The sequence below is a fragment of the Cyprinodon tularosa genome, unplaced genomic scaffold (assembly GCF_016077235.1).
Source record: "Cyprinodon tularosa strain WSP-4 unplaced genomic scaffold, ASM1607723v1 ctg232, whole genome shotgun sequence".
NCBI lineage: Eukaryota > Metazoa > Chordata > Actinopteri > Cyprinodontiformes > Cyprinodontidae > Cyprinodon > Cyprinodon tularosa.
This window is the reverse complement of record NW_024038870.1, coordinates 1,095,287-1,108,520: the sequence shown is the minus strand read 5'-3', so window position 1 is coordinate 1,108,520 and position 13,234 is coordinate 1,095,287. Positions and strand designations below refer to the sequence as shown.

Genomic DNA, 13,234 nt, shown 5'->3' with positions numbered 1-13,234 from the left:
ATAGACATATGCAGAATCTACATATGCAGCATCTACATATGCAACATAGACATATGCTGAATCTAAATATGCAGCATCTACGTATGCAACATAGACATATGCATTATAGACATATGCAGCATCTATGTATGCGACATATGCAGAATCTACATATGCAACAAATACATGTGCAACTGAGACATATGCAGAAAACACATATGCAACAACAGCACAACATCTAGACATTTTACATCTGCTTATTTTTGACACAAATGGAAAAAAAATAAAATAACCTCTATAAAAGTAGAGACTGGAGACTTAAAATCAGGCCAGCTTGCAGCTTTGCTAGGGCCCGGGACAACAGTCTTCTGCCATTTTTCTGCTCTTTTGGGGCTAAGCTCAAGCTCAAGGATTTCTGTTAAAGAAAAGGTGTTTTTCCTCCCACACACTAGCTAGTGGATGCTAAACTTTAAAATCACATTGATATACGTATTGCTTCTTTCTTGGCTCTGAATGGGCATCATTCTTCTGCATTTCTGTTCCTGTACCTATTCCTGACTCGTCCATCCGGTTCCTTTTTTAATTTAAGCATAAAATCCCTCAAGCCTTTGGTGTCAATTCTCACTTTTTCTCTTTTTTTCTGTGCATTGGACTCCTGAAAACCTGACATTTTTAATTTTCAGCGAAACAACTTTAAAAGTTGCAGCCCACCGTTGTCCTGGTCAAACCATATTATGTTGGGTGGGGGGAGTTCTAACGGCCCCTTATTTAAAGATAACATATTACATATACCTAATGCAGATATATATGAATATTTATTTACTGTAATAATAAATATTTTCATAAGAATGTTTTCTGAAAAATTACCTCTGCCTGTATTTCAAATGGTCAAAGTGTCAATTTTGGGCCCCCCTCTGTCCTGGGACAATTGACCTATTTGTCCTCCCCTGTTAGCGGTCATGCTTAAAATATCTAAGAGATACGGAATCGCCATGAGACAATTAAATCACAAACCTATGGATGGATGGATGGATGGATGGATGGATGGATGGATGATACGAATAACCAGCAGTCTATTGGCAAAGCCAGGGTACACCCTTGACAGGTCACCAGTCCATCGCAGGGCAACACATAGGCATACAACTATGCACGAACACACTCAGACCTAAGGCCAATTTAGAGTCACAGTTTGACCTAATATTCATGTTGTTGGACTGTCGGGTCAGGTCTGAGTATGCCTAGGGAATCCATGCATACATTGGGAAAACAGGCAAACTCTGTGCAAAAACACCCTATGCCATGAGTTAATCCGGGACCTTCCTGCTGCAAGGTAACATACTTACATTTTTCAAATTTCCAGTCAAATGCTGGTTCCAGAGCTTTAGAGCCACAACAGAAACCGCTAGACTACCATTCGATTTGAGATTTAGGAACCACCAATAGCATCTAGTCAGCTTACATGAGGGAATAAGATGGGGATTAGTGTACAGCAGAGTGAAGAATTTTACACGTGTAAGGTCTATAAGGAACTTAAAAGAAATTAAAAAAAAAAATCCTTAATTAATCCCAAAATAGATAGGAGCCAGTGGAATGAGGTCATCACCTCAGTGATGTGTCATTGCTTATTTTTTCTTGTTAAAGTTCCATTGCTGCATTTTGAGCAAGATAAAGAGGGAATAGAGTGATTGGGCCTGTTAAGAGACTTACAATAATCCAGCTGGGATTTTTTAAAGATATTGGAATGTCATTTTGCTTTGTAGCCCTGCTGTCTTGTAGCAAGAAGGTTCAAGGTTCAATTCCTGGCCCAGGGTCTTTCTGCATGTTCTACCTGTGCATGCATGGATTCTGTCCAGGCACTTCCACTTGCTTCCACAGTCTAAAACCGGACAGTTCGGTTAATTGGCTTCTATAAGTTGCCCTTAGGTGTGTGGGTTTACCCTGACGGAATAAGTAGATGATGGACAGAAATTTATTTTTAAAAACATACCATACTGAAAATTACCAAATGCACCTTGGTGTAGGTACACGGCTTTGTTAATAGGTATGATATAATACAAAGGGGCAATAGTGGCACAACTTAGAAAATGGACAAATTGATCCAGAACCAGTTCTTATAGATCTGTAACACAATCAAACACCTTAATTCAATGAAATCACTCACCTCACCCCTGTTCCTCTTCCATAACATTGCTTAGGATGGTTACATGAACATGTACTAAGGACAAGACAATAAACATGTGTTGCAAAGAATTTTCCTTCCAAATTAAGTTGAGCTTTTGTAAAATCTACTTAAAGTTTTCAGTAAGTTTAAGCAAAGTTGTGACGAGTTCATCTTCTATGTTGGTATCCCGGCTATTGCATTCATTTAACTTTTTTCGATACTGTCATACAAATAAAAAAAGAACTGTCATGTAATACATTTGTTCTCTGACTCATCACTTAGATCTAAAGAAATGAACAGAGAAAGGTGTTTTTGTCAAAGAATTGATTACAGCATCAGTGTTTTACTATGTTCATATGTTCTTGTTATGACTTAATATGTTTTACTTGCTCCCTTTATCTGGGGGATTAGCAGGGCCCAAGCAAACCCTTTTGGCTTTCCTAACCTGTACAGATCAATATCTAGTCTCTTCTGTTCTTTCTCACTGTCGACTGTCTTGTAGTGAAGCAATGACATGGCTTCTTTACACACCTCCTGAACACGTTTGACCTTGTTGTGGGGGAGCGTTGTGCGCCAAGCTTGGGACACTTGAACAGCATCTCTGGAGTTAATCTGGAAAGCACTTTGTACCTTGACTTTTCCTTTTGGCCGGGTCATATTATTTATCCAAGCTGCCATCTCATCAGTCATCTCTAAACCTACAAATTCATAAATATCGTGGATCTCCTGAAGCGGATTGCGTGTTACGTCTTCATAACGGACCAGTTTGTATCGACCTCTTAGAAACGGAGGAGGGTTCTGGTGGCACTTTGATTGATTCGGATGTGGCTTTGGCAGATTTCTTGCATGACTTCATAATTTTCCTCCGCTGCTGTTACGCTTTTGTGCTCCAAGACGATGGCATTATCCATCTTGAGGTCTAGGGCTGACCGCTCTCTTGACCGATACACAGCCCGAGGATCCCGGATAAGATGAATAATTCGAAGATCAAGGTTGGGGTCTTTAAGAAGAGGGTGAAGGGATTCCAGTTCAAAAAATCGAGTCTCTTTGAAGACCACATGGCTGTAGATTTTGCAGGCTTTCTCCACCATCTCAAAAGGTCGACCATTACATTCCTTTTGGCACTGATCCGTATTGCTTATCTGACCAAATGGTGTGAGGCCACAGACAGGAGGCGAGCACAGAGCCCGACTCTGGTACCACAAAAAAAAGGAGGAAGCTTTGCGCTTATCTGACATGTAGGCATCCATCACAGAGAAGTCACACTGGTACAAGCTCCGCATTAGATCCCTAACAGCCATTCGTAGAGTCCTTGAACCAGATTTTCTGATTTGGCTCCAAACATGCCATGCAGGCTCCATGAGATAGAAAACTGAAGGGTGCTGACTGAACACTTGACCCATGAAGGATGAACCAGATCGCCATGATGAAAGGAGCAAAACGTGAACTTTACGGTCTGGAGGGGCAGAGTCTGCTGAGCCAAGCTGGTAGTACCAGTTGCAGAACAGCAACAATGCTGCCCCCTGCAGGAGCATGAGGAAAATCAAAGTTTTGAAATTAATTCTGTTGCAAAATCTCATAGCTGAAGGTAACTGTCAGTTTTTGGTGAAGGAGAACAACAGCTCTGTTTCTGCTTCAAGGTGTTAAATTGATCTGCTTTAGGCTAAGGTTAACTCTAAAGGTCAGGAATGTTTATCAGCCTCATGGATTTCAGTAGATCTGCCTTTTCTTCTTGCAAGGAGACAGACATATGTTGTTTCTGTGGGGAAATAAGTCAAAGAGAGAAGACATATATTAGTATTATGTACTGAAATACTTATGAACAACTATCATTAAAAACTTGAGCATACCTCCTGCTTGACAAAGAGTGGACAGCTCTCCTGCTCTAAGACCTGGTCCAAAACCAGGTCAAATCTCAACAATAATATGGGTTTGTATAGAGTGCCTTAAAGCCCTTTTGCCCAAAAACATTGATTTAGTGCACTGCTGATGCTGATTTTATATATATTTTTGCCTTTCAAATGCTTTGATCCATCTTTTTTTAAGAGCCGAATAAGAACCATTTGATTTCCAGTTAACCTTTACAGTTTTAATGTTGCTTGGGCCTAATACTGGAATCTAAACCTATGAATGTGTTTTTTTAATTTGCAGACTCAAAGTCTAGAATTTCAACTTTAAGAACTTACCTCTGATCATCATACCCTCAACTAAAGTGAAAGATTTTACTGCAGTTTATATTTTAAACAGCAGATGACACTGGTGATCAAATGGGCAAATATTAAAATAAAACAAGTAGAAGTTGTAGAGGAAGTGCAGTCCTCAGAGAAAAAACTCAATACAAAAGCTCACATTTGAAGTTTATCTTTTAAGCTTTTGCACAAGCATTAAAAACCTTAAACTTGCAATGGTCAGAAACGGTAACAATGGAGATTTATATCAATATTGAACGTTGTGCCACTCAAGTATCTTAGATTAAATACATCTTTATATAGTGGGTACTGAAAGTATTTAAACCCCTTTAAATTTTTCTCTCTTTGTTTCATTGCAGCCATTTGCTAGAATCAAAAAGTTAATTTTATTTCTCACTGATGTACACTCAGCACCCCATCTAGAAAGAAAAAATAACAGAACTGTAGAATTTTTTGCAAATTTATTAAAAAAGAAAAACTGAAATATCAAATAGTCATAAGCTGGGACGCTCATATTTAACTCACATGCTGTCCATTTATTTTGTACGGAAGCCGAGAGCTCATTATCTAAACATAACGAAATCCCTTTTTTTGGGATAACGAGATGATAATTTTCTCTTTAGAAATCCATTTTCTCGTGACGAGATGATTGGTGTGTATTAAACTGATTACATCCTTCAATACTGCAACAGAGGAGGAGGATTTATAAGTATAAGTCATGGCAGCCTATGTGTAATTCTGTAAAAAAAATACTGTTTAACTTTTAGGTAATTAGATAATGTTGTTGGTTTGATGAATTGCTTCCACTTCTGATTCATAAGCAATTAGATGCAAGCCCAGATGAGCTAGATGTCCCATGAGTGACTTTGTTTACATTTTATCTCGACCTGCATAGAGCGCAAGGAGACATATCCACTTTGCTGACTGCCACTGGCAGTCATCCAGGAATTCACAGAACCATAATTACAACGTAATTTATGATAACTTTATCTAGACTCCACAACTGTATCCCTGATCTGCCAGCTGTGATCCTTGGTCTCCACAAAGTTGTTTGCTCACTCAAAACCTTCTCAGCTACGCTCATCTTCTGAAGAGATTGATCAAATTAATGAAGCTGGAAACATATTTATTTTAAAATGAATTTGTATTTACTGTAACCTTTTTGTTTTTACTTTCTGTTTGGTATTTCCAGTACAGCCACCTTTGCTTGATCGATATATAGAATATTTTTGAAGGAATGTGTGAATAGATATTGTTGTTATTATAGCACCAAGGTGACTAGGGTTGGGAATTGAAAAGATTTTCACGATTCCGATTCCCTTTTCGATTCTATGAAACGATTCGATTCTTTATCGATTCTTTTTTCGATTCCAATTTGGGGGAAAAAGGAGAACAAACAGTTTGATTATCAGCATCAACTTTGTTTACTTAACTATTGCACAATCTTACAAAATCAACAAGATCAAGATGTCCACAGGAAATGTGAAACTGGAGTAACATCCGTGTTTAAATAAAAAATGAATACAAGAACAAACTTAATAACCAACAATGTCTAATAACAAATGATGGGATAATAACCTATTTTAAATAACAAAAAATACTAGTTATAAAACAGTAGTAGGGAAAATTAACAGTTCTTTTGCAGAAAGATGAGCATATCTGCTTTTTCTGGAAGGATACGGGATCTTTCAGGGCTTATGGTGTCTCCAGCCGTGGAGAACACCCTCTCAGATGGGGTGGAGGAAGCCTGCACACAGAGGTAGTTTTCAGCCAGTCCAGATAGCAAGGGCAGCGTATCTTGCTTGTTCCACCACCACAGTGTGGCGCTATCCCTGCAGGGGATGGAGGGCAAGCTTTTATAGAGCTGGATTTCCTGATCTACCCTCTGGGCTAAGGAAAGACGGGGCTTTGATTCACAAAGTGACCGCAGCTCGTTGTCTTCCTCCTCGAATAGTTCTTCCAACTTGCGTAACTTACGTAAAAAACGTGACGTAAGTCGTGCTCCCCAGAGCCGGCGCTCTATGCTCTGGTGCTGCGGGAATCGAAAAAAGAATCGTTCAGAGAGCTGCCAAACGATGCCATGGAATCGGAAAATACGGAACCGGTTCTGAACAGGAACCGGTTTTCGATTCCCATCCCTAAAGGTGACCCTATAATTTTATCCTTTCTTAGTGTTTCAGTTTGGTTTTTACACACATCACAACAAAAAGCCTAATAATAACAGATTGTCTATGATATCTTTCAGTTCTTACTGACAGAATGTGATCCAAACTGTAGCTAGTTCTGTCTTGTATATTTTTCCCCCTCTACACAACTTCCTCTCATTTTAATGCAGCTTAGTTGCTGTTCATGCTCTTCAGATACAATCGTACTGGAATCACTTTTCTGCCATCTGGTGGTGAGAGTGCAAATCACACCCAATTGAGATTTTGCAATTTCTGACTGCATTTTAAAAGTTTAAGTTTTTTTATCATCATGTGATATTTACGTTTTGAGGATTATTTCTATTATTGGGCCACAATTGTGTTCTCAATCAACCCAAAAGACTCCTTAATATCAAAATTTCATATTTTTGGAAGTTGATGTGTTTTTTTTTTTTTATTTGGCCATTTTATGAGGATGTCTGTGTGTGCAGGTAAATATTATTGTGCAGAATTATTAGGCAACGTAATAAAAAACAAATATATACCCATCTCACTTGTTTATTTTCACCAGGTAAACCAATATAACAGCTCAAATTCAGAAATAAGCTTTTGTGACATTTGTGACGCAATAACAAATCAGTGACCAATATAGCCGCCTTTCTTCACCATGACGCTCAAAAGCCTTCCATCCATAGATTCTGTTAGTGTCTTGATCTGTTTGCGATCCACATTGCGTGCAGCAGCCACACCAGCCTCCCAGACACTGTTCAGAGAGGTGGACTGTTTTCCCTCCCTGTAGTTCTCACATTTCATGAAGGACAACAGGTTTTTTAATGGGGTTCAGATCAGGTGAACAAGGGGGCCATGTCATTATTTTTTCTCCAGCCACGCTGTGGTGTATTTTGATGCGTGTGATGGAGCTTTGCCCATCATGAATATCATGTTTTTCTTGAATGATGGCGACTTCTTCTTGTACCACTGTTTGAAGAAGGTATCTTCCAGAAACTGGCAGTAGGTCTGGGAGTTGACCTTGACTCCATCATCAACCAGAAAAGGTCCCACAAGCTCATCTTTGATGATACCAGCCCATACCAGTACCCCACCTCCACCTTGCTGCCGTCTGAGTCGATAAGGAACTTGCTGCCTTTTACTGATCCAGCCTCATGCCCATCCAGCTGGCCCATAAAGACTCACTCTCATTTAATCAGACCAAATCACCTTGGAGAAATCAATCTTTAGATATTTCTTGGCCCAATGTTGATGTTTTGTCTTGTGTGTCTTGTTCAAAGGTGGCCTTTTTTCGGCTTTCCTTACCTTGGCCAGGTCCCTGAGTATTGAGCACCTTGTGATTCTCGGCACTCCAGATATGTTGCAGATCTGAAATATGGCACTTCTGGTGGCTAATAGATTTCTGGCACCTTCACGCTGGATCCTTCTCAATTCATGGGAAGTTATTTCGCGACTTCTTTTTTCAACACGCTTTTTGCGCCCCTGTTGGCTATTTGCCATAAACAATAGCAGCTTTAATGGAATATGAAGGAAAAAAAATTATTAAACATTTCTGATACTGGAAAACATGTAGAATAAAGTGATGTAGGTGCTAAATTCATGCATGAAGAGTCTAAATTTAATTTAAGGCCTGTAGCAACTATCAATCACCTTTTAATCGCTTCTGGGTGCTTGGAATTTTGGTATTAAAGAGCTTACAAGATGATGTCCAGACCGGGAGATGAGTTATGGGCATTCCCATTTATTGAGGTCAGTTTGTAAATGAGTAATCTGTTGGAGTGGCAGTCTTTTAAAGCAAGTAAGATGGACAGGTAATTAGGGAGAGTGTGGATATGACAGAGCTTAACCATAGGATAAAGGCTATTGTATGCCAAAGAAAGCGGTAAAGACAGTATGACCTCCTGCCACCAAAACCCTTTCTGCCCTCTCACCTTTATACTTTTCCACTCCACACCACCACCAGTGGAAGAGCAAAATAGGGCAGTGTCTCAATTTAAACAAAACACCAGCACCCAAACCAAACAAACCATACCTAAACCCTCTTTTCTTTGAGGTTACCTGGTCAGGTGTTGCCATGTAAGCGCGCCCATGAGCAGTGCTGACAAGGACCTGGTGTTACCAATCAGCCTCATAAAGGAAATCCACACTGACTGAGAGGGACTAAACCGCAGGGTTTAGTCGTACAGTGTGAGTTCAAAGCTCACAATGTATGTGCAGCACGAATCTCTCATGCGATCTACCTGCTCACACTGTACATCTAAAAACCATGTCGGACTCAGCCCCGCAGTGAGATGGAGCTGCTGTGACTCGTCAATCCGGAAGCCAAACAAACAGAAGGGGATTATGAAGCTCACTAGAGAGAAATGCGCTGCCTTGGCAATTTGTGCATTTTGTGTTGCAAGCCCTAAAAAGAAAAGGCGACAACGTATTTGTACAAAGACATGGCAGAGAAATTCCAGTTACCACGGTCTGTCAATTTTACAGAAAGAATTCCATTTCACTCGCACCCCCGCCATGCTTCTGGGTTTTCATCTGAGAGGAAGAAGCAGAAGGAGAATCCTTGTTTGCACTGAGTGATTTGCCGACGACGGTTGGGAGAAAATCAAACGTGTTTGATTTTCTGCTGACCTAACGATTCCTGATCGGGAGCTGGTCGTGAGAGGCTGATCGCCCCCCGTTACCCCCTGTACACTACACGACTCACAATGCACACTGGGAAAAATTGAAATCTAGATAAGTCATTTTTTTCTTAAAATAAGTGCATTTATTCTTGGATTGAGGAAGAAAAAGAGACATTTTGCCACTGGAACAAGACAACTTCCACTTAAAATCAGAAAACACAATTGCATTGTCTTATTTCAAGTGCAAATTATCTAAATATCTAATTTTAAGAGTAAAAATACTCATTCCATTGGCAAACTATCTAATTTACTTACTAAAATTAAGGGAAAATACACTTAATTTAGGAAATTTTAACTTATTTCAAGATGGTTTTTCCAGTGCATGATCAGGCTGAAAGTCGGCCCGATCGGAAATTTCTCGCACCACTGGAAAATCACCCCGAAAAGGACAAAAAATCACACAGTGTACACCGGGCTTAAGAGGTTGTGGGCCATAAGCAACTGCTGTCTCAGCTTACCGATATTTTTTACCATCCCTAAAGGAATATCTTTTTCTTTTTTTTTTCCTTTTTTTCACAGTGTCCTGTCTGGTGATGTGGCAATAAGAAAAATTTATGCATATAGATTGCTTTATTATAATTATGCAGGGAGTTTTACAGATTATATGGACACTGCAATGTAGGTGGAACAGTAAAGGAAAAACAGAAAAAAGAGAAAAGATGAAAAAAATAGGAGATAAAAGGGAGATAATGATAAAAAATTTTCAGTCTGCTTCATCACCTGCAAAGAGATGTAAAAAGAACAGCACAACCAACGGACATGGTATGAGACATACAATAATGTAACAACTACATACTATCGCTGAAGTATAAGTGGTATTATTTAATCTGACATGTACTCTGTGTTACCTGAAGATAAGAATATGGGCTTTCTGGAAGTGAATCTCTAAGTACCTGGAACCAAGTAATTTATTTTTCCTCGCAGAATAGATGAATCTAATCTGAAAATAATCTCAGGAGTTCTTCGTGTACTGTAATAACTAAATAAAAATGAAATGATCCGCATCTGGCTCATATTAAACAAACCAAAAACAAGTAACCTCATGTCCTGTCAAATGAGTTGTAGAATCTTCTACCTATACATATTTAATTCCCCGTGAAGAATAGCCCATCATTCTTTAATAAGATACTTGTAATGGAGATACAATGTTCACTTTTAAAACCTAATGAATGTAACGGAATGAAATGTAAAAACTAACTACTTCTTTTTATATTTTGTGGTTTATTCCTTTAGATAGATAGATAGATAGATAGATAGATAGATAGATAGATAGATAGATAGATAGATAGATAGATAGATAGATAGATAGATAGGAAGGAAGGAAGGAAGGAAGGAAGGAAGGAAGGAAGGAAGGAAGGAAGGAAGGAAGGAAGGAAGGAAGGAAGGAAGGAAGGAAGGAAGGAAGGAAGGAAGGAAGGAAGAAGAAGAAAGAAAGAAAGAAAGAAAGAAAGAAAGAAAGAAAGAAAGAAAGAAAGAAAGAAAGAAAGAAAGAAAGAAAGAAAGAAAGAAAGAAAGAAAGAAAGAAAGAAAGAAAGAAAGAAAGAAAGAGAACTTTATTCCGGACTCATGGTCCAATAAATACATACATAAAATAAAAATAGTTAATAATAAAAAAAACACAATAAAAGTACCATTATCGACTAAACAGGAACTTTAAGAAGACAGTAATACCAGCGTCACCACAGCTTAGACTGATATAGGATTGCACTAAGTTTGGTGTCAATAATTGACAAGATAATATCCTTTCCAGATGCATTTAACCTACATATAAACTGACACATTAACTTTCGTAAAACAGGTTGTACATCATTATAGGCCACCTGTAGCCTTTGCAGGTTAATTTTTCTATATGTATTTAATTTGTCCATCTTTATTTGTTTTAGCCAAATATCCAACATAAAAATATATCTCAATCGATCTAAAGCATATAAAGCGACTGAAGCTCAGACTTTGACCTGCCCTCATCTAATGCGCCTGATTTAATAAGAACAATACATAAATGTATCTTTAATGAAATAAAGAGAAGTTTATTCGGTTTATATCCATATAGTGTAACAATTGTGAACTCCTACCTTAGTGTGTTTATTAACCAGTGATAATGGCTCCCAGGATGCGCACAGCTCTCCTCCTGTTCCCTGGACATGAACTGCGACAGAAGCGGGACCAGATGAGCCGCGAACGCTGATCAGCAGGAGGGGCCTACTTTACATCTACAAACAGGAGGACATCGTGAGGTAATTCAAATGGTCTGATTTTATTCTGAAGTAGTTTTTGTATTAAGTTTAAGTTATAAATTTGTTTAAATTGTTTATGTAATGTTTAATTCGTTTAGAAACCCGTAAGTTTGTTTCGTGGGAATTGACCCTCAGCAATTCCTTCAGGGAGGTTACCTGCGGTCAGCGGAAGGATCCCCTTCCCTCGCTGTCATGTGAAACCTGATCAATTATTTGATCTGAAATGATTTCAAGAAACCCGTTGCCTTAAATCATTTGAATTTATTAACTCAAACTATTAAGTTTAATAGAAAATCTATTTAAGAAGAATACATTTACTTATTCAATGCTATTGTTAAGGTAAAATTAGTTTTAAACTTTACTATATTCATATATATTTTTTATGAAAAAAAAATCTCTACAAAAAAAAAGCAATCATCAAAAATATTACTTTTTACCTATGTTTTCATTACTCCATGAAGATATCATTATGTCTGCTGTCTAGCTGAAACAAGGAAGAGGTAAATGAGTGTAGGTGTATGACTCTTATCAGTCTAGATACATTTGCGTTGGTTAAATTAACACTGTTGCAACTGTCCCCACTCCCCCATCAACTGAATTCATTAGATGCTTTTGAGCCTGTTTTTGAGCTGAGCTGTATTTATGGTCCACAGCTTTCCACCACTTCTGTGGGCTTATCTGTCTACCTTACCCACACAGCTGTGGTCTTATATGAACAAAAGAAAAAAAACGGTTTTAACAGATCTAAGGTTATATGTGTATTTGTGCACCACTTTGATGATCTAGATGCCACAATTTAGCAATTAGACATCTCCCAACACAATCTCATAGTTTTTAATTTGAATCTAAATTTTGATCTTTAAATTTGGAATAAGTCTATGAATATATTGAAATTAAAAACAGTAAATTCAATACTCCAAAATATGACTTTCAAAGTATGAAGAAGAGCAAGCAATTATAAATGAAAATCATAGTTCTGACTTTAAATTAAATATATGGTTAGCAATTGATACGTTGTGGAAAAAATGAATGAAAAGAAAAAGAAAAATGAATAAATGAGTTCAGTTATGGAGGCTAAACTGGAGGGTAAAGAGTTACTCAGAGCACATTGTTCCTCTGAGGGATCATTAAGCCCGTTTAGATACAAGGAAATTTAAAGCCCAGGCTTTGTATTAACCGGCTGATAACAAAGCGTATCCTGTGCTGGCAGATATAACTGTTGATTTTTCACGCCACTATTGTGGCTACTAAACACATTTATCCACCTCTCCACCTAACTCACCAACATATCTGAATCTTTTAAACAGCACTATTTTCTTTGTAGTTTTCCTGCGGTTTCAATTTGTTACCATGAAACAACAATTATCCACTGATCCATGTAAATAAACAATAGCATTCACATGGTGTTTTGCATGATTTCTATATGAATGTGTATATCACACATATATATATATGTGTATAGATATATATCACACGTATATATATGTGTGTGTGTGTGATTTACTGTATATATATACATATATATATATATATATATATATATATATATATATATATATATATATATATATATATATATATATATATATATATATATATATATATATATATATATATATATATATACAAAGTTACCAATATTTCTGTTTTATCCTTGATTTTAATGGCCTATTAATTAAATATAACTTCCAGTTCTAGTTATTTAATGTATTCATAATCAAGTGGTGAAATTGCACAACACTAGTGAGAAAAGTTTTCACATTATTTTAAAGGTTGGTGAAGCCAGATTGGATTTAAGGAAGAACATTTTAAATTTGTAATTTAAAGACCCTTTTTA

At 37.5% G+C, this 13,234-nt stretch overlaps 1 protein-coding gene across 1 annotated transcript; it reads right to left on the bottom strand.

Annotated features, from left to right (window-relative positions):
- Positions 1 to 224: 224 nt before the first annotated feature.
- Positions 225 to 11,333, bottom strand: LOC119784716 (carbohydrate sulfotransferase 5-like). Its single transcript, XM_038286913.1, is given in 3 exon segments — positions 225 to 2,940; positions 2,943 to 3,899; positions 11,236 to 11,333. Coding segments are annotated over 2 exon segments (1,206 nt in total). The 5' UTR covers positions 3,721 to 3,899; positions 11,236 to 11,333; the 3' UTR covers positions 225 to 2,512.
- Between the last annotated feature and the right edge of the window lie 1,901 nt (positions 11,334 to 13,234).